A 27,500-nucleotide genomic window follows, 5' to 3' on the forward strand; every position below is an offset into this window, starting at 1 on the left:
ATAGTACTTGAAAAATTAGCGATTTCAAGGATATCCATAGATCGCATTCGGTCACGTTCCAAGAAGCAAGACACTAGGCTACTAAGACTTTAGAGTCCTTGGCAAATGACAACATCGTGACAACATCGGCTGAGTTCGGACATCTGAACCTTCGGACATCCGACTGTAACGTTGTTCTGGGCGGTAGACGTTTAATAGGAGTTTGCTAAGGGATCCTTTTTTCCTCAGGAGTGAGTGTCCAATTCCTCCTTAATTTATCGTAACGTAATTGGTCTTGTTATGAAGTTTTTATGAAAAAACCGTTTATCACGCGACTAGACTACAGTTGGCGCTGGAGATTTCCTTCAATTGTTGTCACTTCGTTGGTCAAGTTATAATAAACCTCGGGCATCCTCAAGGCAACACTGGAACTTTATTATATTATTGTTAATACTGTATATTTATTCTGGGAATTTTCGAATCTTGCTGCGTGTTTAGTCTCGTACAAATCTTTGGCAGTCATTATAACTATTTCTGTGGGCGTTCACCTACAGTATAATCTGACGTGAGTAAACGCCAAAAATTTACATGATTTAGAGAAAGCTACGCACAGCTCTAAAGCTTTGTCTTTTCCAGGATGTTTTTAGTACGACTTTGACTTGGAGTTCCTGTCCCAACAGTAAAGCTTCATATATGATAAAGCTGCTCTCTTTAGCAACAGGTATGCAGGAGGTATTTCTTTTTCTGCCAAGTTTAGTTTGTAATTTTTTGTCATAAATTTTCTTTTTAATGTCAAATTTACTTTAATTTTGTAATAAATTTAATTATTTAATGTCATAAATTTACTCTTTATATTTTTGTAATAAATTTACTTTAGAATTTTTTGTAGTAAATTTACTTTTAAATTTTTTTAATAAATTGATGTTTTTTAATTTGTCAAGTGACTTTTTTAATTTTTGTCATACATTTACTTTTTTACATTTTTGTAATAAATTTACTTTTTTAATTTATAAATAAACTTTTTTAATTTGTCATAAATTTACTTTATTAATCTTTGTAATTTACTTTTTAATTTGTATATACTGTTCTTGAACTTCACCTTATCCTCCACCCTTTAGAGGTGGCGCCCTTGGTGGGGTGGGGGAGCCCCCATGTTCCGCATAGTAGGTCGTAGGACCTACCATGCAGGTCCTTGGGTGGTTTTGAACAACAAAACAACTAATCAAACTCTTTCTTTCAGGTGGTAACCATTGACTTAATCCATTGCTTAGTTTCGTTGTAAGTTTAGATAGGTATTAGGTGTTTAAATGTGCTTGGCTACCCCCCACTCAGCTAAAGTTTGCAGAAGCTTCCTAAGGTTTGAGGTGAAAATTTGAATTCGGTCAAAACCTTTGTGAATATTGGTGAAAACTTATCTGACTTAACCTAACTACAAACTTAGTCCATTTTCAGGAAGCTAAAATTCTTAAAGTAAAACATACCAAGACGCCAGACTTGTACATAAATTTAATTTGTTTTAATGCTGAATATTGCCGTTGGATAGTATAAACATTTTTAGGCGTATTTTCTGGGGGTTCGAACTTGGTCTTTCCTTTCTCGCAACCGAAAATTTCTGGCTATAAGGGTTATAGGAAGCTCTGTTAATGTACGGGTCATTTACAATAATAGAGCTTGCTTACCCAATAACTAGTCTCTTGAAAATCATCAAAACCACACAAAATTTTCCCCAGACAGAGGTTATGTGGAGAGCAATGTTTGGATTTCTGCTGTTAGCAAATGGAATTAGTTTTATGAAGTTGTCAGTAACTCATAGCTAGGAACTTTAGCTCCTGTTAACAGACAGCACGAAAGCAATTTTTTGTTTAGTTGAAAGTATGAAAATTTTTAGTCGTGGATATTTTTTGAACAGAATAATTGGAATATCTGTTACTTTGAGTGGGGTGTCGTCAAGTTAAGTTTGTCAGGTATGCTGGTTAGTTTTGATACTATTGGGTTGGACGCAGCCTTACTCGTAGCATAAGCAGTGTATTTATGATGCTACCCGCCAATATTTAGTTTGTATGTCACTCCATGAATACAGGCAATGAGTTTGTTACTCTGTGAATACAGGCAGTGAGTTTATTACTCTGTGAATACAGGCAATGAATTTGTTACTCTGTGAATACAGGCAATGAGTTTGTTACTCTGTGAATACAAACAATGAGTCTGTTACTCTATGAACACAGGAAACGAGTTTATTACTCTATGAACACAGGAAACGAGTTTATTACTCTATGAACACAGGAAACGAGTTTATTACTCTATGAACACAAGAAATGAGTTTATACTCTATGAACGCAGGCAATGAGCTTACCCTATGAACATGGGCAATGAGTTTGTTACTCAATGAACATAGGCAATGAGTTTGTTGCTCTATGAACACAGGCAATGAGTTTGTTCTGTGAACATAGGCAATGAGTTTGTTACTCTGTGAACATAGGCAATGAGTTTGTTTTATGAAAACAAGCGGTGAGTCTTACTCTATGAACACAAGCAAAGAGTCTTACTCTATGAACACAAGCAAAGAGTCTTACTCTATGAACACAAGCAAAGAGTCTTACTCTATGAACACAAGCAAAGAGTCTTACTCTATGAACACGAGCAAAGTCTTACTCTATGAACACGAGCAAAAGTCTTACTCTATGAACACGAGCAATGAGAGTCTTACTCTATGAACACAGAGCAAAGAGTCTTACTCTATGAACACGAGCAAAGAGTCTTACTCTATGAACACGAGCAAAGAGTCTTACTCTATGAACACGAGCAAAGAGTCTTACTCTATGAACACGAGCAAAGAGTCTTACTCTATGAACACGAGCAAAGAGTCTTACTCTATGAACACGAGCAAAGAGTTTTACTCAATGAACACAAGCAAAGAGTTTTACTCAATGAACACAAGCAAAGAGTTTTTTACAAGCAAAGAGTTTTACTCAATGAACACAAGCAAAGAGTTTTACTCAATGAACACAAGCAAAGAGTTTTACTCAATGAACACAAGCAAAGAGTTTTACTCAATGAACACAAGCAAAGAGTTTTACTCAATGAACACAAGCAGTGAGTTGAACACAAGCAGCGAGTTTTTCTCTAAGAACACAAGCAAAGAGTTTTATTCTATGATCACAATGAGTGTTACTATATGTACACAGGCAATGAGTTTTACTCTATGTACACAAACAATGAGTTTATTACTCATAAACACAGGCAATAAGTTTGATACTCATGCACAAGCAATGAGTTTGGAAGTTACACTTGAATACTGGCAGTGAGTTTGTAATGTTACTCATGAACACTGGCAATCGTTTTGTGATGCCATCCATGAACGTGGGCAATGAATTTATTCTGTATGAACCCTGTCACATGCGTGTTAGGCTATCCGTAAACACAGACAGTGAGTAATTGGTACTATCGCAACAATGATTGATACTGTTCATGATCACAAAGCACTGAGACATTCATACCATCCTCGAATACCATCCTTGAATAAGGGCAGTGCTTTGTGGGACTGGTCATAACATCAACGGGAACTGTGATGCTTCCTTGAACAGTGCGTTGTGGAACTGTTCATGAACACAGGCAGTGTGTTTGGGATGCCATCCATAATCAAGGCGTGAGTTTCCGATGGCATCCATCAACAAGGCTTTGAGTTATGAAATCCCCATTAGCATAGATAATGAGGTTGTGAAGATATTATCATATGAGTTGGATGCAACTGTTGGTACCCATTAATTTGTGACTACGATGCTGTAACGAACGTCAGTGTTCACCAAGCTATCCATAGCAATCAGATGTTTGATCGTATTTGCTATGTAGCACCTGAAATGTTTAAAAGGTCATCAGGCAGTTAATGCAAGTACCAATTTACATTTTTAAATACAGTATACTAAGGTAGGAGCTGCTTAGTCTTTTTGATAATGACTAGTGGCAAAACTGATCCATGATGTAATCATTTCCTCCCTAATAGGAGCCAACATTACACAGCTTCGTTGCTTTATTTTAAAGTTCAGCGGTTTCTTGAACTTTTACCTGAATTCTTGAAAGATCAAAGATCAAAGGTATCTTTTTAAGAATATGGCTTTGATCATAGTATGTGGGTTATCTTAATTTTGATTTTGGCGATTTTCAGAATAGTACATTTCTAAGTATTAATATACAAATCATGTATGAGTGGTTTCTACGTATAGTGAAAATGTTAAACTTTAAACGGCGTCAGAAGCAGAGTAGCATTGTAAAGTATAAATGTTTGTTGTACAGCCTAATGCATAATTATGGTATAAAATGTACGGGATAATCTTACTCCAGATGGTTACAAGTTTTCAGTGGGTAATAACATTTTGGGCACTGACTGGAGAAACGTAACCCGTGTTTTTTATAAGCTAATTATCCTTAAAGTAAAGATGTACCTATTTCAAGAAATATTAGAGTTAACGTTCTCTTTACGAAGTTCCCGAGTAAGTGGCGTAAGAACATTTTCTGCTGCCGTTGTTTTTCTGTTCCAGGTCACAGCTTGTTGGAGGAACTAGAATTCAAGAAAATGTGCAGACACGGGGCGGATTTGCGAACCTTTCAGCATTAGCCTGATATTTCTAAGGATCCAAGATTATGACAAGACAGATGCAGGCTTCTATTCATTTAATTTCTAAATTTCCCATACTGCGCTTTACGTTAAAAACCTGACAGGTTTGTAAGTTAGGTTCCTAGGATATTCTGCATTCGTAAATCTACCATTTGCCTGTGTATTATTGTCTTTTATTAATAAATAATGGGTCTTAGTTTTCAGTTCTTGGCTACTTCCCCGGTTTTTATAGGGGAAAACAAAGAATGTGGAATCTGGCTTATCATCCTTATAATTACAGATGTTGAAGGTAAAAACTACTTAATTTAGAAATATACCAAACTGTTTAACAGTATCCACGTGTGAGTGAATACACATGTGAAAGGCCTATATAAAATTTTAAACGTAAGCAAATCATGGAATCGGTGAAAATTCCATTTGTTCAACACTTATAGCGGAGGAGGTGCGGTTTGGGTATTGGTTGTGACGACTCAAATGCCCTTGGCTAATTTGCGGGACAACGAGCTGAAATCTGACTCCATACTAATGAATGAATGTACAGTACCAAGAGCGCCGTTAAATGTATTGGGAGCAAACAAATTTTATAAATTAAGTAATTTCACTACTTTAGAAAAAATGTGTAATGAGAAAGTAAAACTAAATATCAAATTATTTGTTTCATGGAGCTAGTACATAGAAATGATTTCCATTCATTGGTATGAAAATTTGGTAGTGTGATGGTCAGCTACACTTCCATGGACAAAGGTCTTAAGCTACGTGGCAAATATAGGGCTTCACGCTGCTGGAAAAAATTTTAAGTTACACATCAAAAACCTAATAAGAAGAATTCTGAAATATTAAAGTTAAGGGACATGGGATTTAACGCAGGTGAAAAGAATTTTAAGTTATAGACTATAAAAAAATTCTGAAATACTGAAATTAAATTCTTGTTAAAGTATTGCACGACGTTTTTAAATGGGGGGGGGGGAGTCGTTTGGCAAACAAATCTGGTTGACCACATAAAGCTTTGAGATGCAAAATTTCTTTTACTAAAAACCTTTAATAATTTGTTTTAACAATTTCTGTTGAATAGGTCACTCTTTTTCTGAATAACCCCATAGGTCCCAGCGCTTTGCTTTTTGCCTAAATTTCATATTCCATTTAATTTAATACGACACTAGTATAGGGCAATGACCGCTATTTTCACAACTATCCATGAAACCCCCGTAGGATGATAGTATCGCCAGTGCACCTCATGCGGTGCACTGTAAACATTACTTGAGGTTCTTTGCAGCGTGCCTTCGGCCCCTAGCTGCAACCCCTTTCATTCCTTTTACTGTATCTCCGTTCATATTCTTCATATTCTCTTTCTTCCATCTTACTTTCCACCCTCTCCTAACAAATGATTCATAGTGGAACTGCGAGGTTTTCCTCCTGTTACACTTTTCAAAGTTTTTACTGTCAATTTCCGTTCTAGCGCTGGATGACCTCGTAGGTCTCAGTGCTTGGCCTTTGGCTTAAATTCTATTTACGAAGACACATCTCGGAACGCTGCTAAGTCTGTTTTTACGCAAATCGTGCCGACGTTTCATATGGGTCGTGCTTTAAAGGCCAATGGATTTGCTGAGCGAGCTTCATCATAACTGAACGTTCTTTGAGGGGAAAGGGAAAGGCCGGAAGGGAGAGAAAAAGAGTTGAGGAATTGGAATTGGAGTATAGAGTTTAGGCCAAAAGCCAAGCACTGGGACCTATTAGGTCATTCATCGCTGAAAGGGAAATTGACAGTAGGAGGGTTTGAAAAATGTAACATGAGGAAAACCTTGCAGCTGTGAAACAATTGTTAAAGAGGGTAGAAAGTCATTTGGAAGAAAGAGAATATGAAGGGAGGTAGAGAAAAAGGAATGGAAGAGGTTGCTGCTAAGAGCCGAAGGAACGCTGCAAAGAACCTTAAGTGTTGCCTACAGTGCACCATGTAAGGTGCACTGACGGCACTACCCACCTACGGGAGAGTTGAGGAATTGCTTAAGCTGAGGATGGCAGACTCAATAAAAAACTGCTTAGGCCGAGAAGTTAGGGCGAGGAAGTGAGGCACGAAAACAAATTGCTTAGGTCGAGGAATAACAAGTATAAACCCTTCGACCCCCAGCTGCAACCCCTTCGTTCCTTTCATTGCATCTCCGTTTATATTCCCTGTCTTCCATCTTACTTTCCACCCTCTCCTAACAATTGTTTCCTAGTGCAACTGCGAGGTTTTCCCCCCTGTTACACCTTTCAAACCTTCTTACTGACTGTCAATTTCCGTTTCACCGGTGAATGACCTTTGGCCTAAATTCTATATTCCAATTCCAATTCAACAAGCTTAAAGCTATAAATGAGTGAACAGCAATATACGTGACTGTGCAAGACACTTGGGAATGATGGTTTGTGTCTACAGTTTAGGGAATGAAAACCTTCTGGTAGGGAACTGTGTGACCTCACGGCATTTAGGCCCCATAGGGGGCTAGTGCTGTCAGTGCACCTCACGTGGTGCACTGTAGGCATTACTTAAGGTTCTTTGCAGCGTCCCATCGGCCCATAGCTACAATCTCTCTCATTTCTTTTACTGTAACTCCGTTCATATTCAATTTGACTTTCCACTCTCTCTAAAAATTGTTTCCTAGTGCAACTGCGAGGTTTTTCTCCTGTTACACCTTTCAAACCTTCATACTGACTGTCAATTTCTCTTTCAGCTCTGACAGACCTTTTAAGTCCCAGGGCTTGGCCTTTGGCCCAAATTCTATTATCTTATCTATGGCATTTAAGGAGGCATTTAAGGCCTTGTCCACACGACCGGTTATCGCCCGGCTGCCTTGGTCCTTCAACCGGCTCCATCCCCCTTGGCATGATTGTTATGTCCACACTTGCTTGTAGGAGAATTGAATTGTCTTGCTGGGCAGTTGCAAATGAGTGGTAGCCAGGCCCATGCATGGTACAAAAAAAAAAAAAAAAAAAAAAAACAGCCGCGTGCATGGTAGTAATTGTTGATGTGTAAAACATGAACAGAGCGCATAAAATTTTAGCCTATGTAAACAGTGTTGTACAGAATAAGTATTGGGAAGCCTTGTGAATAAATACTAATATATATATATATATATATATATATATATATATATATATATATAATGTGTGTGTGTGGATGTGTGTATGTATGTATTTACACATTAACATGCATACATGACATGTGTATGTCTGTGTACATACAAGCGAATATATATATATATATATATATATATATATATATATATATATATATATATATATATATATATATATATATATATATATATATATATATATATATATAATGCATGCATGTACATATACTCATTACGTATTTTTCTTGTAACTGGCAGCATCATCGCTCCGTGTCAGGCGTCACAACACTTGCTATTCACACACATTAAGAAGACGGCGTCTCTTCTGATGTTGTGAGGAATCCGTACCTGAGCATCAGGAAATTTGAATTTTGGGGGCTTTATCTGAAAAAAACAAAGGCACCCCTCCAGAATACGAGCTTTCAGAAAAACTAAGTATCACGGCTATATCTTTTACCGTTATTGCTCCGCAGCTATGTTAGTCCCTCACCCACCCACCCCCTACCACATCCCCTAAACGCCAAAAATCGATATCTGGATCTCCGGAACAGCTGAACAGATTTCGATGAAATTTGGCACGATTAGAGACCTTAGTGGGAAACCTCTAAAACCAGAGTTATAAAGGGCCAAAGTCGGGGTTTTTGTGTATTCCGGGTGGCTGGGCTTTACTAACTGCCAACTACTGTTATATATATATGCATGTATATATATACATACACACACACATATATATATGTATATATATGTATATATATAAAATCTATATGTATGTATATATACATACATATATATACAAGTATATATATATATATATATATATATATATATATATATATATATATATATATATATATATATATATATATATATATATTATATAAAACTTTAAAAGAAATGGTACTATGCCTAGTAGAGAAATTGGACTCCGTCATAAGGCGACCACCAGTGTTATTGCAAATAAGGGAAGATTAAACTGATTTAAGGAATAAAATTTCTTGAAAGAGGGAGATTCCATCCAGGGTAAAGATTCAGTCTTTCCAGCGGGGTCCGTTGACATGTCAATTGATGGCATTACTGGTGTCATTCGCTCGACTGTGTGGTCTCTAGTGAAGGAAACTCGCCTTGTATTCTCAAGTGATGAAAACTGCTATTGTTTTCCCAAATGTCGTTGAAAGAGAAATTAAAATCTCCGCTGCACACCACTCGGTTGCATGAATGGTAATTTCACAGTGGGTATTCGTAAAAACCTTGCCAGTTGTGTTTAATGGGTTTTGTCATTGACTAGCCATTACCCAGGGGGGTGCTAGGTAAGAATGATTGAATGGTTGCCTACCCACGAATTCTGAGTACAATTTTTTCTGTCTGTATGTCCGTTAGTGCGTCTTGTCACGCTTATTGGCGAAGAATTTGTCAACTCTGTAACAGGAATGGTAATGGAAGTTTGGGATCGGTGGGGACATGGATGGCTCCATTAACATGCTCCAGCAACTCACTAGTGGCGAGACTGCAATGAAACGTTTTAAAGATACCCTATTATATATAGCTTTTAAACTGGGCGATATAGGAAGCTGAATTGTCCTATATTATGCTGTTCTCTCTCTCCCTTGTTTCGAAGTGGCTTATCCTCATTTACCTACTGCTCTCTCACCAGACTTTGCGGCAACAAAAGAGTAGCTCCTGGCGGTTTTAGATGGCCAAGGTGTTAGCATTCAATTTAATCTTCACTCTTCTGTTTGGACTGAGACAGGGACTTGTTCTATGCTTTTTAGCAATTGACAAGAATTGATTCGCAGTGCTTTTCGCACCGTGTCTGAAATTTCAAAGGGCTTTTGCAGTAACTTCTGAAATTGCAGGAGCTCGTAATATAAACACTGGAAATTGCAACTTGTCATTCTGCTTTGGTCCTCGTGAGCTCGCACCTGGGGTGACCTGTCTTGGTGGTAGTAGTGGAAGGTAAGGGGGGCGGGGGTGGGGGGGAAGCCGCTGAAACACTCGCTTGAGAGTAAGTTTTGAGATTAAATCATTCTGATTTCCAGTGTGCTCTTTGAAACATATTCTCGGTTTAATTGATGATGGCGGATTCATTTTGATTTTTTCGGAAAACTGAGTACTTTTGATAAATAGCTTAGGCCCACTATGGTTTATGGTGTTACCAATATTTTCTTGTTTACAAAATATCTAGTTTTTGTGTTAGAATGTTTACGAGCCTTTTAATTTCAAACAGTCTCTCTCTCTCTCTCTCTCTCTCTCTCTCTCTCTCTCTCTCTCTCTCTCTCTCTCTCCGTCTTATTTTGGTCTAAATATTCTTTACTCTTTAAATATTCAAGTAATTGAGAGGATAGATAGTTTTAATAAAAGTCACTCCCTTTCTCTCTCAAAACAAATGTTACGCATAATAATGCCATGAAATTTTCGTTTTCAGCTTGCTGATCCTGGACCTCAAGATGCTTGCATTAATATTTAGTGAAAGGTGAAAATGAAACCCACGGTGTATGCAAAGGAACTGATATGCTGATGTTGGAACTGATGAAGTGGTTCCGAAGCTTTAAAACCGTTTTGGATGAAGTTACCTCTAAGTTAGTATTTAGAAGGCAAGTGAAAACAACTTTTGACCTCTTATATTTGAAACAATATATATATATATATATATATATATATATATATATATATATATATATACATATATATATGTATATATATATATATATATATATATATATATATATATATATGAAATTTTATCACACCATGATTTATATACAATCATGAGGCTACAAATTTCGTATAATATCCAATTCACGATACTTCGGGAATATCCCCAATGGGGAATTATCACTGAAGGGGAATCTTTTTTAAGTGATAAATGGACAGATACAGCCGGCTCTTGATCCCTCGACAAAGTACCTTCCAACGACTTCATTCGACGGTCAATCATTGGTGGCTTGGTTTGACCGTCGAATGGAGTCGCTGGAGGGTACTGCGCCGAGGGCTCGAGACCCGGCGGTACCGATCTATTTATCACTTAAAAAAATTCCCCTTCGGTGATAATCCTGAAGTAGCGTGAATTGGATATTAAACGACATTTGTAGCTTCATGATTATATATATATATATATATATATATATATATATATATATATTTTATTTATTTATTTATTTACTTACTTATTATGCATCTTATATAATAAGAGGTTCCATTATTCATGTTTACATACCTGAATAATTAATCTACTCATAATTTACAGCTTAATGAAGAGAGGAATTCCAATGTAGGCGTTCTCTTTGTAGATGTGAAATGAGTGACCAGGGAAATGCATCTTGTTTTCACAATATGAAGCAGAAAGGGGCCCTTAAGTATACTGTTAATATATTAAACAGAGTTCGAAGTAAGGAATACTTTACAGGATCATCTAGCACTTTCAGTTTTTAAGCGAGGGTTCATCGTTTCATGAAAAACTTTAAGCTAGTCTTCATCTTTAGCTTCCCGATGCAACCAAAATATAGTTCTTTCATTCACTCCTGTTGCGGCAGTCAAAAGATCCATTAATCTTGATACATCAAAGGTCTACATTTTTCCTTTTAAAAATATTTGAAAAATAGTAGACGACTTCCTCTGCCTGCGCGCTTAAACGTGCTTAAAAGGGACGCTCCGTCGTCTTGTAGGGCTGGTAGGGTCGTTAAATGAGATTAGAATACGTCTTCACCAGACAGTAGTCTACTGTACTTTTGGCACCGCTCTTCAAAAGCTGTGCCACATCTGCGGTAAGTACAAGTTTTGTGTTATCTTGTGATAATGAAAACGGAATGGGCAGTTTTTCAATTGAAAAATATAATAATCTGGGGTAAATCTATATAGAAATTCTTTAAACTTATTCGGGACAATTTATATGCTATGAATTTCGTAGATTTGACACACCTGTATTAATCTACCTTAGTTCCGCCCTGCCACTCGATTTTGGTTTTAATATAACACATTTTGTGATTTCCTAGAGTTTTTGTTGCTTGTTTTTCGCGGGGTCAGGATGATGCTGCATCCGCTCGCTTAGCTCTGCATTGCTGTTGGTCTTGGGATCTAATTTTCTAATAGCATGCGGCTTAGCATTCGTAATTAGAGACCAGCAGAGTAACGAACTTGTAATATTCTGTTATATGTTGGTGGTTTATTCTTAAAGAAGTCAGTGAAGGAGAAAAATGTTACGAGAAATCAGTCTGGGATAATGTTTGCTTGCAACGGATTGTTCAGTAAAGAGCTTTACCTCCGTCGAATCACCACGACCCTTCCTATAAACAGACTGTAAGCAAGAAGTCCGACCTCGATCGACAGGCTTTCTACCTTGCAAGATATCAACTGTCTCGAGAACTAGGCGTGAAATGCTTTCCACGACTCGACTACGTATCATCAAATTTTCACCGATGACCACTAAAAGCTATTCTTCATTCTAGAGATTGAATTTATACAGATAGACAGACAGAAACACTATAGTCGAGCCAAACGAAATTGGCGCGTGAGAGACTGAATGTATCGTGGCGAAATCTAAAGAGTTCGTTCATTTTGCCAGGTGGTCAGTAGAAAACAAATAGGAACCTTAGAAGAATTATGATCCCAGGTCAATCAGAGCCACACAGGGAGCGCTTTAATAGATTATAAGTGTTTTCTTCCTTCAAAAATACATTTATCCTTAAGACTCACATGCCTTCTGTACAGGATTGTTTTCTCTCTTTAACTGTGTGTATATGTATATATATATATATGTATATATGTACACATGTATATATATACATATATATTATACAGTATATATACTTATATATATATATATATATATATATATATATATATATATATATATATATATATATATATATATATATATATATATATATATATATATATATATCTTCTTCTTCTTTTTCTTTTAACGTGCTTTTATTCCCATTTTTTTGTATGGGGTACGCACGATGCCTTCTTTTGAAGGACTTTTCGATTTGGCTTTGGGGTAGACCTGTGGTCTCGATCGGCTGCCCTGCCTGACATCGCTTAGACCCCGGTACGTATGTTTCATATCATACCCGACCCAACGCCCTTTCTTCCCAGCAGCGAGAAGTTATTGCGCGGGTATGGCGAGAGTTCGAGACGTGTGAGATGTTTGTTATGTTTTTAGGTGTTGTAGTGGCTTTGTTTTGTGTGTGTATTTAGTCTGTAACATCCATTTGCTTTTAGCAAACCTATCCGTTGATTATATAATCCCGGGATGTCTACACGGATAGCAAAGTGTCTGCCTCTTTTGATCAGCCGGCTGCGGGTTTGAACCCGCGCCACAGACCTCTACGAAGTCCGAAGCTGCTGCTGTAACCGACTGAGCCACCGAGGCTCTAATATATATATATATATATATATATATATATATATATATTATATACATAAAACTTCCCATTGACTCGGTACTGGAATACCTTAAAGATGAATTGTATAAACTTTATTTTCAATGAGGAATATTTTAAACAAACGTTTGGTATAGCAATGGAAACCCACTTTCGCCTGTTCTTTCAAATTCATATATGGAATTTTTCCAATGCCTGTACATTCCCAAGATTTTCCATTTTCCTGTTTATATTGATGATATATTTCAGCCATCATACCCAAGGATTTGGATGTAAATAACATATTGGCTCAAACTCGAAGGAACCTTTTAATTGTAAAAATGTAGTATTTATTTATAACAAAAGACAAATAATTTGACATGTGGTTAAGATTTAGATATCAACCCCTATCAGACAAGAACAAGATTAATTTTCTTTTTGTCTGACATGCTAAATCAGTTAATCCACAGGTAAAAAGCTGGTCAGATTGTTCGCTCGTATCCTCACTGAGCGGTCTTTAAGGTCTGATGTCCGAAATTTGTTGATGTCGATACGATGCATTGGATGGAGACCTTCTCTCACGCGCCACTTTCGTTTGGCTCGACTATAGGCAGACAGATATTGGTAAAATATTTACTCCCTACAACTTCGCAGGCAGAGTTCAAGAAGAAAGTAGATCTAACTCTCATCTAAAACACAGAAGCACTCTTGCTCATATATGTATGCCTCTAAATATATGTATGTGTATACACCTCTGATCCCCCGATAGATGCACCTGAATTTGGTCATCACAGTACAGTGCTTTTAAGTTAAGAGGGAATTACTGGATTACAGTCAAACCAAAATGAATACGAAAGTGTATAGTAGTACTTTTTAGATGATGCCACTTTCCCCAGATTTGATTCATAAAACCTTGACCTAAGTTGGGATAACTTGCTGATGTGGCAGAAACGTTGCCACATCTTCCTTATAACAGGTCAGAAAGGGTAAACAGCATGACACTGTTCTGTGCAAGACCTATCTGAGCAAGGTTGTGAAAAGTTACTTCTTTTCTTTTACCTATATTGGAAGAACACTCATAAATAGCACAGTAACGAAGCATTTTATGTACAGGTACAGATACCGTAAGCAATGAAGCTGAATGTTATGCAATGGACAGTTTGTTTACCAGTTTATAATAGGCACAGAAAGAGCTTCGCACTGAACACCAGGACTGTCTGACGTCATAATCCGACCCAATGCGCAGGAAAGAACGCGTTCTGGGTCGCTGGTGATTTGACCTGGTATTCTTTAGACCTTGCATCTGGGTTTCTAACACTGAAGACGTAAAATGAGCGAAAGAACTGAAATTTCATGACGAGTAAAGGATGATTTAAAGTAAAAAAAAACTGTTTTGATAACACGGTAGGATAAGGATGATTTAGTTTCTAATAATCTAAATGAATTATATAAATGGCCAATATTTAGCCCAGACTCACTGATGAAAATAAATATACAATACGAAAAAAATTGCTATTATTGGCTCCTCAAGTGATGTAGATTGTGAATTAAGTCGGTCTTGTCCCGGAGCGGTCTCTTTCTTCTGGACAGGCCGTGGGACGGATGAGAAGGATTTTATGACCGGATTAAAGAACCCCGAATTGAGGAATGCTGATTAACTGTAGGCTAATGACAGCCATGTTCGTAGTCATTTTTGTTTGACTATAGAAGGGGTAGTTGAAATTATATCCACATAAAGAATTAACGTTATGAATTTGAAGAAAAAATTTTTTTTTTTTTTTTTATCTGGGGTTGTAAGTCTTAGTGGCTATTTTCACCCGATTTCATAAATTTCTGAGCATCTCTTCAACCCAAATCAGCAGAACAAAACAAACGATCAAGCAGTGAAACTAAACCCGCAGAACAAAGCATTTACAACGTAATGATCGAGTTTTACTCTTACGGCGTTTTTCGTGGTCCAGTACTCGCATCCTTTAAGCGTGATGACTCACCAAAGAATGGCCGAGTGAGTTTTGGAAATCTTCTTTAGAAATTCATCATCAGCACTCAATGAATTTTGTATAAAAAATGAAGAATCATACCTTTCGTTGAGGCCGAGATGAGGCTCAATTGCAGCACGCCACAAATGCGAAGGAGGGAGGAACAAGAAGAGGAAAATCAGTGAGGAGAAACTCGTTTTAGACCCTTGGTGATATTAGGGGAAGGCAACTTTAGTGCCGAGTAATATTCGACTTATTCTGATTTGACTTAAAATAAACAAGACGGAATTTATTCATACGTCTGGCAGGTTGGTGGCAGGTCGCCCGATGGGGTGTGTCGTGGCAGTGTATTGTCGTACCTGTCATACCCGTATGTCAAGTACCCTCCAAAATCGTAGACAAGTTGTGGCCCCCTGGAATATGATATCATTGGCCAGGTGACAGAGGAAATTAAACAGAAGAAATAAGCGAAGAGGTTTGATAATAAATGCATCAAAACACCGATAGGATATCTCGGGGAAGATCTATGTGAGAAAAGGAATGCCGCCCGCCTCTGAATCGATGGGAGTTTTGAATGAGAAGAGAGAGAGAGAGAAAAAATCAAATAAATGGGACCTGATGTGACGTGTCGCATTCATACGGAATGATCGTCAAAAGCGCTTTCACAGACACGCAAGGGCTATGTAGCTTCCTCTGGCTTTTGGTCGTCTTTGTTATTTGCAGTTTATTTACTTGCTCTAAAAAGGCTGAAATGGCGAAACGCGATCGTTGATAGTAGCTGTTACTGAGTTAATAAAAACCCGATGAAGGATTTTAATGAGACACACACACACACACACACACACACACAGAGAGAGAGAGAGAGAGAGAGAGAGAGAGAGAGAGAGAGAGAGAGAGAGAGAGATTTAATGATTTTACGGCAGAAGCCAGGTATGAATGAACTGAGGTTGGCTCGAAATAGTATGGGTGTGTGTGTGTGTGCGTGTGTGTGTGTGTGCGTGTTGGAGAACGGGGTTGCTGTGATCGTAACACCCCTCAGTCCAATCCGTAATCCTTTCAGGCAGAATCATTATGTCCAGCTGCCTGGTGGATGTGATTTGTCCATTGAGATAACTTTTGGCCAGCGAGGCGTGGACAGGAGACAGGGTCACAGGTTATGTGGGTGGGGCCAAGTCACAAAGAGGGGAAAAAGAGAGGTGTGGGAAACAAGAGGGAAACAGAGAGGGAGGACATCAAATGTCAGGTTTTAGTTTATTTCAGTGAATTACAGGCTGATCTTAGAAGAATATCAGACTGCCATTCGTCATTTCCTGTGTACGGCGGCTGGACATCTCAATATATTTAACTGTAAGTGGCCATAAAATATCACTTGAAAAAGATCTGGTTATCATTCTAAGGATGCCTCGTTGTGTAAAGCAAACAGCGTATATTAACTGACGTGAACTTCTCATTTCCCATATTCCTTCTCACGATTTCTTTCGTCACTTTAAATTTTGCGCTGAAACGGAAATGTACTTCTCTGACGCTGTTTTAAAGAACTCTGTACGCATACTGCATCTACTGTAAGTGGCCGAAGCTTACTTCTTACGTAGCCATCAACGAAAATGATTTGCTTTTCAAAAAGTCTTCCATTCATTTCGGCACCAAAATATTTACCTTGCACCGATTTTCTAGTTAATTTCAAACCTAATATGTATGAAAATTCTCAAACGCAACATTTTCTTGACCTTGTTGGCAATTTCTAAACGATTCCCTTCACTTACTTCCTCTCTTTGTTTTCTATTGCTTCATCAGTTGCATTGCTCGCTTTTTGGTTTTTGTATATATATATATTATTATATATATATATATATATATATATATATATATATATATATATATATATATATATATATATATATATATATATGTGTGTGTGTGTGTGTGTGTGTGTGTGTGTTTGAGCGCGCGCGCGAGCGTGTGCGTATCAATTTATTTGTTTGTTTATCCTAGAGCTAAATCAGTTCCGTGCAATAGGACGGTTAGCGTCACTCTGAGGCAACAGCTGGCCAGTCTTTTCCACCCTAGCACGGATTTTGTTCGCTTCCTCTCTGATTACACTTCCTTTTTGTTTCTGGCGATGATAACTGGTGTGGAAGAGTGGCACTTCCTTCCTTCCTTCCTTCCTTCCTTCCTTCCTTCCCCTATTTTCTCTCTTATTCTGTCATTTCCGTTTAGTCTATAATATGCACGCTGATTATTAATTGCGCTCATTAAAACCATATCTACAAACTACTTAAATATTTCATTGTCTTTTTACACTTGAAAGTCTCTTCAGTCACACGAAATCTATCATCTCATTTTTGTTGAAAATTTTACCCATGTTCTTACAAGTGGCTGATTGATTACTGGAAATTAGCGTCACTTCGTAATGACAATATGAGAGAAAGGTTTCACAATTTTCTTTGACAGTGACCTTTTTGGTAACAAGGTCATAATCATGAAAATAACTTCATTTCTTCTACTCACTTGTTCTTCATAGATGAGAAGTAGTATTGTGGCATTCGAATGTTCCATTTGCAGCACGATATATAAGTTATTTTGGTTTTTATACTGACGTAAATTTCTCATTTTGTAGAAAGTTTCTTTAGACTTTCATGAATTCCATTTCTTGTTCTGATTATAAGTTTGATTTGAACACAAATATGTTCCACCATCAAACATAGTTTACTCATTCTAATGATTCCTTTCACAGTTAAGGATAAGCAGGAGGAAGCTGCTACTTCCAATATTGCTCTTTTATTCTTCCGTATTTCTAAGTTTATTCGCCGATACAGTTTCTCTTTCCATTGATTCTTCTGTTTATTTTTGTCACGTTTATAATGAAATGCAAATTTAATCTCTCTCAATCCTGTTCGACCTTGGGACCGGACATTGTGGGCGTGCATCAGCCATTGACCAGCGGTAATTTCACGCCCGACGAATGTATGTTCCTGTTCTTCCGCCTGCAGGAGTGTCCTACTCTGATCGGGAGGACCGGCAATGCCGTGTGAAAGTTCTTTGAATCCGGGGTACGATCGATGCAAATGCATCAAAGGACAGTTAAGATAAGCTAGAATTCGTCGTTACGTATCAGAGTTCGATGAAAACACATAATCTGTTCAGAGCAAATATCTTCGCGTATAGAACTATTTTCTTCGTGACTTTTCACAACAAGAAAGCTTTTCAGATAAGCGGAAATATGCTACGATTTAGCTAGAATTCTGTAAAAGCATAACAACTGCCTCGCTCATTTTCCCTAATTGCAAATGTTCGATGTTCTCCGTAGCTTTCCTTTTGTCCGTTGTTGAAGGAAAATAAAGCTTATACCTTGAATATCATTTTGGAACCACTGAAGAACGTATATTCTTTTACTCATAGCTAGCAGTGACATTATGGGCTAAAAATATTCGTACCGACTTTATATTATGTCGCTGGTTTTCAACCGTTTTATTCGTCACATATCACAGTATTAGTTCTGAAAAGGTTAGTCCCTGCATGACGTTCCATACGAGAGTTTAATTCTAATCTTTATCAAGAGACTTTTCTTTATGCTTTACATGCGTATGACCGATGCGTTTTGTTATCTACTAAAAGGACCTGCCATTGCAAAGTAAACAGAGGAAATAGCATAAATCATAAAGTATAATTTTATGCAACACGATAATTTCCAGTTCTGAAAACGACAGAAGCAAGAATGATTTAATGACCAATTTACCTTCCTTAACTTCTAAAATGATTAATACGTTGACAAAGACAAACATAAAGACACGGAAGATCAAAACCTCGACTTCAAGGGTGTGATCAGAGTGCGGAATAAATCCAGAAAATGTATTAAATTCGGTAATGAACAGATTTCAAGGAAATCATCAGAAAGATTTTTCTAAAGAGAGAATCAGGAAAACAAGAGAAGGACACATTTATGATAAAATTCTATTATTCACATAAATATGCACTGGATGTTAACAGGCCTGTTCTAATTTGTAGATGAGGTAAACCAATATAACCTCATCTAAAAACTCCCACCACAGCAAACATCACACAACACTTTTTCCCCGAAAGAAACAATCGCTGGTCTGAACACATTCCACAAGCCATTTTCCATCCCATTTCAGGATCATTATACGCCATTGTTCCATTTACCAGTAATATGAAATTATGATAATCGCAACAATGACGGAATTTACATTATTACTGTTGTGTCCAAAAACGCCCTGACACAATTATCCCGGTGCCAACACATGCATAAGCAAGTAGCCGAAGCCCTGTCACAGCCGCCTTTGCTTCGTTGTAAAATGAGATATTTTGCCCGGTCATTACCGATTTGTTCGTTAATTGGTAATGTCGGCTTACGTTACATGGACCTTTCGCAAAAAACAATAAAAATCACATAAAAATGCGATGAAATTTCCAATTAAAGCAAGTTTTATGGATATTTTTTGTTCGGGTGTTTTACAGCATCCGGCGCGCTGTCAGCCAGACGCCAGGGGGGACCCGGGGACAGAGTGCGCTCAGAAAAACAAGAGGGAAATAAACGTCCTAATGAGGATCTCATGCGAGTCATGAAAGTCGCAGGATATTTGGACAGGATATTATTATACGCACATACGAGGGGAAGAGGCAGAAAGAATAAACCTGAACATATCGCGATGAATTCTCTTGCAACCAGACCCGAAAATGTTGTCGTCATTAAAAACCTAACTATATGGTACTAAAACGCACCCCCCCCACCTCTGTTTGGTCCAGAAAAGAAAATTGGTCATATTTCGAAAAAAACACGATATTTCCCTGTCATCACGAAAATTTGTTGTGCACTGTGCGTGCAAATGAGGGAGAAAGAACAATAAATCTTGATTTATTCAGTGTATATAAGTTTACCTATATACAGGTATTTGTATATATGTATATACACATACACACATGTATATACACACACACACACACATATATATATATATATATATATATACATATACATACATATATATACACACATATATTATATGTGTGTGTATGTGTTTGTGTATGTTTTAGTACCATATTGTTAGGTTCGGAATCATGAGAGCATTTTTGGGTCTGGTTGTAAGAGAATTCATCGTGATATGTCCAGGTAGCTTTCTTATTGTTCGTTGTTGAAGGAAAATAAAGCTCATATTATTAGGATGAAAATTTTCAACCGAATCAGTAATCCACTGAGGAGCGTCATAAATTTCTCCTTTTATTGGAATGGAAGTCAAGGTGATTCGCACGATTCTGTATTTCATTCAGCAGATATTCAAACACCAAAATTTATGGAGCAATATACCTTGAATATCATTTTGAAACCACTGAAGAACGTATATTCTTTTACTTATAGTTAGCAGTGACATTATGGGCTAAAAATATTCGTACCGACTTTATATATCGCTGGTTTTCATCCGGTTTATTCGTCACACATCACAGTATTAGTTCTGAAAAGGTTAGTCCCTGTATGACGTTCCATACAAGAGTTTAATTCTAATCTTTTATCAAGAGACTTTTCTTTATGTTTTACATTCGTATGGTCGATGCATTTTATTATCTACTAAAAGGACCTGCCATTGCAAAGCAAACGGAAGAAATAAAATAAATCATTAATATATATATATATATATATATATATATATATATATATATATATATATATATATATATATATATATATATATATATACATACATATATATATACATATATAGCTTTTTGTCTGTGTATACAACTAAATAAACCTACTGCGAAGGGGTAGGCTTAGCAGCGAGGCGATGATGTTTTCTGGAGGTCTTTACGACCTAAGTCCAGCATTTCTTTTCTTACATCAGTGAAGCTCTTACTCTGTTTAACTTTAGTTTTGCCGAAATAGTTACGAAATACTAAGAATTAGATTCCGCATCTTTATGGTAATATATCACAGGATGTTATCTCTCCTTTTATACCTGCGAGGTCTACAAGACTCAGTGGAAGAGAAATGATTTTCAACCAAGACCATCAACGTGTTTTGTACATTTAGGAAACCTGGGAGAAATAAAATGTTATCGGACCTACAACATTTCCTATGAATATGCTTTCTAGTCTCCTCTGATGGGGTGCAGCCTTATTTTACTGCCTTGTGGAAAACTATTTAGCCAAAGGTTGCAGGACTTTCCAACAACCGCCCCCGCCTAAAATACTTGAAAAAGGTCCAGGCTTTAGGTGTCCAGCTGGCAGAAAAATATTCGAAATCTACCCAAGCCGGGTTTAGTGGCCCAATTCTCTAGATGTTTTGATACATCTTGCCGCCGAAGGAGGTGGCTTCATCAAAAGGGCGACTGCAGAGGCCAGGCCAACCAGATTTTATCCGGGCGTGCGTGACAAAGGCGTTGATGTAATGGTCATTGGTTTGGAAAGCTACTACTGTTAGGCACACACCATTAGCAATACCGGTCGTTGGAGGCAGTAAAAGGTAACAAAAGCAAAAAAGAAAAAGAAACAATACTATGTGTAGCCATACTTATATGAGACAACACTCAAGGAATGTCGTCATTTACGGAAACTCCTCTTTTGTCCGACGTGACAACTGAAAGTTTCCCTGAGAGACTTATTTGATCTCTTGGAATTCCACACTTAGATTTTTGCAATACGTGGAGGATTACGGCAAAAAGGAAAAAAAACTTAATCAGGAATAGCATTAGTTTCTTGACAGTTTATGCATTTTAAAGACTTTTGATGACTTGCCTAGGGAATTATGCTATCTGCATTGGTCATGACTTCGAAAATAATGACACAGTTCTTTACGCATAAGGTCTATTGACAAAGGATTGAACAAATTGTTGGGCCAATTTCTCACCCTCTTTGCAAAAGGTGTTAAACAAGAACGTTGTTTTTAATATTAATCCTCACCCGACCCAAATACAGCGTTGCGTAGAAACAGCTAGTCAGTCCAGACATGATAATTACCATATGAATATGGAAATAATTATGCGAATACTACGTACGAACAACTTTTACAAGATAGCCTGAAACCACTGATACAGGACTTCTGTATCGTTCGAGATGAACACTTATTTATATGTTTGCACTTGCACCGATAGTGGGAGTTATCTGTTGCGTCCAAGTCATTTCATTAAAGGTTGACCATATGGAAATTACAATCTAACTCTCATTTCAGTTAAATTGATATTGTTCATTTTATTCGTATTCTTACTCGGTCTTTGTTCTTTAACGATTTCAACGTCATTCGAATTTTATGCTAAAATATTATAGTGTTTTCCAGATATGATTATCCTAATAAATGGGCGACAGGTCTACCTCTCCTCCCTTAGGAGACTTCTCCTTTTATTTTTCACGGGTATTATTTTGGTCATTGCTCTGCTAAGCTCAAGGAACGAGTGCCTCACTCTGGGATCCACTGTGGGAGTCAGTAATCCTCTGACTGCACGATTCACTGACTTCCTTGTCAGATTGACAACCTTTCGAATGTTCTCGCTCTATTGCTTTGTTTCCCTGTTTCATGCAACCTTTCATCCTTTAAGAAATATGCCGAACCTACCCTTCATAGTTCACCACATTCAGCAAATGTCCATAGCACTCACATTCTCGAGCAAAAAATGCTGTTCCTTCAGAAAGCATCTGTCAGTTTGTATTTTTCATTTTGGGATCCATTTCATCATTAATCTTTCTCTTTGCACTTGCTTCTCTGTATGCTCTAAAATTTTTCTTCATCTTCTCTTTTTTATTACTTGTTTTCTTTTTCTCTGCTTCATTATCTCCTTGAATAGTCTATCAGTCCTCCTTTATGCTTGCAAATAATTCTCTCTCCTGTCAAGCAACCGTACCTCAAACAGGGCATCAGAACTAGAGCTCGGGTAGGAGGGAGACTTCTAAAAGATCAACGGGCGTATAAATCAGTACAGAAAGGATTAGCTTCCCCGACACATTGCACGATAGCGGAGTAAGGCTTCCGGTCTCAGAGTAACCGTATTTCTTCACAGAATATCAAGGAAAGTGATTCACATGTCAGCCCCGACGGAGATCACGAAGTCCCGACTGGCTTAGGAAACTGGTGGGGAAGCGAAAGCATAAGTAGCAGAGGTGAGAGCTGTCAGAGAACACAAGAGAGGAAAAGATTCTTTAAGAATAATTAACATGATGGGAGCAGAAGACCAGGGATATTGGATGAATGATCATTTCGATATAGAGCATCTGTTGCGTACAGAAACATTTGTTTCCAACAAAAGAGGCGAGGCACTCCCAGATTTTCACGTTTCCGTAGGTATGAAAGGAGCGCTGCATTCCTGGGAATCTTTCAGCTGAACCATATAGATACAGGGACTTGCATAAAACCCTCGACAAACAAAAAATCTTAAATGTGTGGTTATGTGCAGTCTGTATGCATTAAAACAATATATACATATTACCATATACTGTAACTTCTGCATACATTTTGTTAAATTTATAAAACCTCTTATTTTACTGTACATATAAAATATATGAATCTTACATTAAATTTCGTGACGACACCGCACAAATCATCGACATTTCTTTGATTACCTCCTTACGCGGAGAGAAACAATTTCAGTACATTTGAAGAGGGACATAAAATGAAGAGGAAAAGATATCCGAATTAAAGCAACCTATCGTATCCAACATGTTAACTTTATGTTGACCTATTAGTGTGCGGCATACATGTTTGGACGGCAAGTAAAAGGATAAATAAATAGACAACATATTGATGTACATTTCTACAAAGTTGACATCCCATTGAAGGAATTCAGATGCCAGAATTCGGAAAGGAAGGGCACGAGACTTTGGACGCAATTCAAAATTGAGTAGCTTTTAGAAATGAAACGGCAGCTCGCACGTGTGTCAGCCTAATCAAATGCAATTGGTCTGTACTGTAGACCGTTCTCCCATCATAATTACTGCGCGGCAGTGGTGAGTGAATATAAATCATAACGCATGCAGTAAATAAATACTCACGTAAGATTATTTATGTAGTTTTGTTCGCACGGATTTTAGCATATGGCATTCATGCATGTCTGATATATACAGTATAAAAGAAACTGGGAATGAAGGCAATCAAGGGCCCCCATTTCCGAATGAAAGACAGCACATCCACCCTTTTGACAAATCACGTTTCACCAATAGACAGGTGTTGCCCAATGACAAAAACGAACGGACAGGCGACACGCTGCATGACCAGAAGGGTCAAGGTAATAATGATCTGGGTCATCACTGTTAACGACTGGCACTCATATATCACTCCCTTTTCCACGTGTCCCAATGCCGCCGCTCTCTCTCACTTCACTTCGTGGACTGCGGTAAGATCATGTTATTTGCTTGGATATACGCACTCATCAACACTTGTATATAAGAGTATATGTTTACGGACTCATTATTTATAAACATATATTTATAATATATATATATATATATATATATATATATATATATATATATATATATATATATATATATATAGCCCTTTGTTGACCGAGTCGCTTGAGCTTCAGACTGTCACTCGATGGGCCGGAGTTCAATTCCCTCGGCCGGCTGATGAAGAGTTAGAGGAATTTATTTCTGGTGATAGAAATTCATTTCTCGCTATAATGTGGTTCGGATTCCACAATAAGCTGTAGGTCCCGTTGCTAAGTAACCAATTGGTTCTTAGTCACGTAAAATAAGTCTAATCCTTCGGGCCAGCCCTAGGAGAGCTGTTAATCAGCTCAGTGGTCTGGTAAAACTAAGGTATACTTAACTTTTATATATACATATATATATTCTCTCTCTTACGCATGCATGCACACACACATATAAACTAGCTGACCAACCCGGCGCTGCCCGGGAAAACTGAATGATAGCATATGGGTAGGGGAGGGAGGGGATGGGGAGGAAAAAGGAAAGGGGAAGGGGAAGGGAAGGGGAAGGGGGAAAGGGAAGGGGAAGGGAAAGGGAAGGGAAGGGCAAGGGGAGGGGAGGGGAGGAGGAAGGGAAAGGGCGAGGGGAGGGGAGGGGAGGGGAAAAGAAGGAAGAGGGAAGGGGAATCAGGAGGGGAAGGGGAGGGAAGGGTGAGGGGAAGACAGACAGTAAATAGAAAAATATTGGTTTTCTACAATTCGCACTCAGGTGTGTCTGTGTATTTGTGTGTATGTGTGTGGGAGGGGAGAATGTCTGTCTCTTGTGCAACAACAGTGAAGAAAAGTGTTGTTGCCAAAACACCCCATAAATCTCATTTAAATCAAATTTAAAATGATATACGCCATCTTGACGCTACGAAGTAGTCACTATAACGAATTCCGAAAGTAAAAACGAAGAAGAAACGATCGAATTAATGAGAAAATTGGCATTTGAACTAATAAAGAAAAAGGATATACTGTCATCATACATCTTGCACGTCCTGTTGAGCAAGAAGCTACTTCGCATGCGTGAATGAGGAAGACAACTGTTTAGGGAGAAAATCTTTGGACCTGCTGGTTTGGGTTCATTGCTTTATAGCAATGAAATATGTTTTGTAACGAAGGCAAAATGATTTAATTTAGAAATACCACCAAGCAGTGACGTATATGTTTACCACTTAATAATCATCATAAATTATGATCAAAATTCACTTAAATTCTGATAAAAAATTCATGTTATAAGGGATTTGGATTTATTGTTGTAGGATAACCATACGTCTGGCAGTGCATGAAATAAAAGGTGGAGTGTCAGGAGAAAATGAGAATTAACCCAGTAACAATGAAGGGAAAGGTGACGTAAAAAACGAACATTTCATTTATTTTATCTGTGTTTGTATGTCTGTCACGGGGTAGGGATTTGATTGCAAGTTAAAACCTTTTTGGAGTGACATAGAGGCCGTGTGCAAAATTTTGTCTGGGTCTGTCAAGCGGTTCGAATTTTTATAGTGGACAAACAAATATAGAAACATTCACTTTTATGTATATAGATATATAATATATACTGTATATGCAGGTTACTCATAGAGGAAAAAATTAAAATGTAACACATTTTCAGTGTACCTTGAAAATGTGTAACACTCACACGAAAATACGTGGTACTTTCATTTGAGAGACTGGGGTCCGATCCCGATGTGATTCGGAAATTTATATATATATATATATATATATATATATATATATATATATATATATATATATATATATATATATATATATATATATATATATATATATATATATATATATATATATATATATATATATATATATATATATATATATATATATACATATATATATATATATATATATATATATATATATATATATATATATATATATATATATATATATATATATATATATATATATATATATATATATATATACATATAACGCGTAGAGATACTTCTACAATACTGGTGTTGGAATGTCAAGAAGACATGGTGTTCTATTCCTCTGCACAGAATATTCCTTGACAAACAAAACAGTTTAGCAAGTGTAAACGGGTGATGAGAATTATTCCGCAGTCCAGAAGAAATGACTGTTTGATGAAGATCATCCCCTGAAAGGAATGGAGTAACAGCGAGTAAGTGTAACCTATGACATTAATTAAACGAAAGTCAGGAAGTCTTTAGCTATTGGGATCTAATAACATTCAGTGTCCTTGGAATTCTTTTAGATCACATAAAATTATAGCTATTTAATTATAACTTCTCATGAAAGTACCTGAGCGCATTATATTCTCAAGGGAGAGACTTTTATAAAAGAATTGGTTTAACGTACAATTATCCAGCCAAAAAATGTCCTTCTTGATTAACAAAACTGTTCACACATCAGTTTTTTTTTACTCCAAGTGGAATGAATGCCTGTGGGAAGGTTTAAGCCGAGCAGAACCGTGAGGATTTCCTACCTCGCTCAAGTTTCGTAAGTAAAAGGCGCCTACAGAAATACTCCAAAATAATATGATATCCAGCTTTCGACAAGGTTCTGTACAACCATCTCTTACAATTTAGTTGGAAAAAACACGGGAGATTAGATGAAACCTGCGAAAAATGTGACTCAGATGTAGACTACAAAGATAACAGTCCACAGAAAAGAGAAAGGAAATATTTTCTTAATACTGGTTTCACTTTTTGAGACATGCCAAGTCGCTCAGTAAACATTAATAATTGACCCATCATGTCAATCATCAACCCAAACCCTAAAATTCTGGTACAACACTGGGTGTAACTTTGGCTTGTTATCTATGTGTCACCTACTCCGACGTGCTAGTGATAAACATTTACCAAACGGTGTTTAGTACTAGACCCCCGGAGTAGGTGGCGCGTAGACAACAACCAAAAGTAGCACCCAATATTGTTTGAGGTCAGGCATTTATAGAGGTGATTTTTAAAGATGGCAGTCTTATAAAGTAGCATGCTGTTTATATCTGACACGATTTTTAAGTTGTACCTAAATGGCGTAAAAAATTTTATTGAAACTAAGCT

The 27,500-nt window shown here is 37.3% G+C and overlaps 1 protein-coding gene across 3 annotated transcripts in view; it reads right to left on the reverse strand.

Annotated features, from left to right (window-relative positions):
• The window catches only part of LOC136842593 (transcription factor Sox-14-like), a 150,235-nt gene that overhangs the window by 12,198 nt on the left and 110,537 nt on the right, over window positions 1-27,500 (reverse strand). For 2 of the 3 annotated variants that reach the window (XM_067110168.1, XM_067110166.1), the window contains exon 3: window positions 15,343-15,456. The exons of the other annotated variant lie outside the window; for it this stretch is intronic. In XM_067110168.1, coding sequence (XP_066966269.1) covers window positions 15,343-15,456 — 114 coding nt within the window. The remainder of the gene's footprint in view (window positions 1-15,342; window positions 15,457-27,500) is intronic. 3 annotated transcript variants of the gene reach the window in all.

The sequence above is a fragment of the Macrobrachium rosenbergii genome, chromosome 10 (assembly GCF_040412425.1).
Source record: "Macrobrachium rosenbergii isolate ZJJX-2024 chromosome 10, ASM4041242v1, whole genome shotgun sequence".
Lineage (NCBI taxonomy): Eukaryota > Metazoa > Arthropoda > Malacostraca > Decapoda > Palaemonidae > Macrobrachium > Macrobrachium rosenbergii.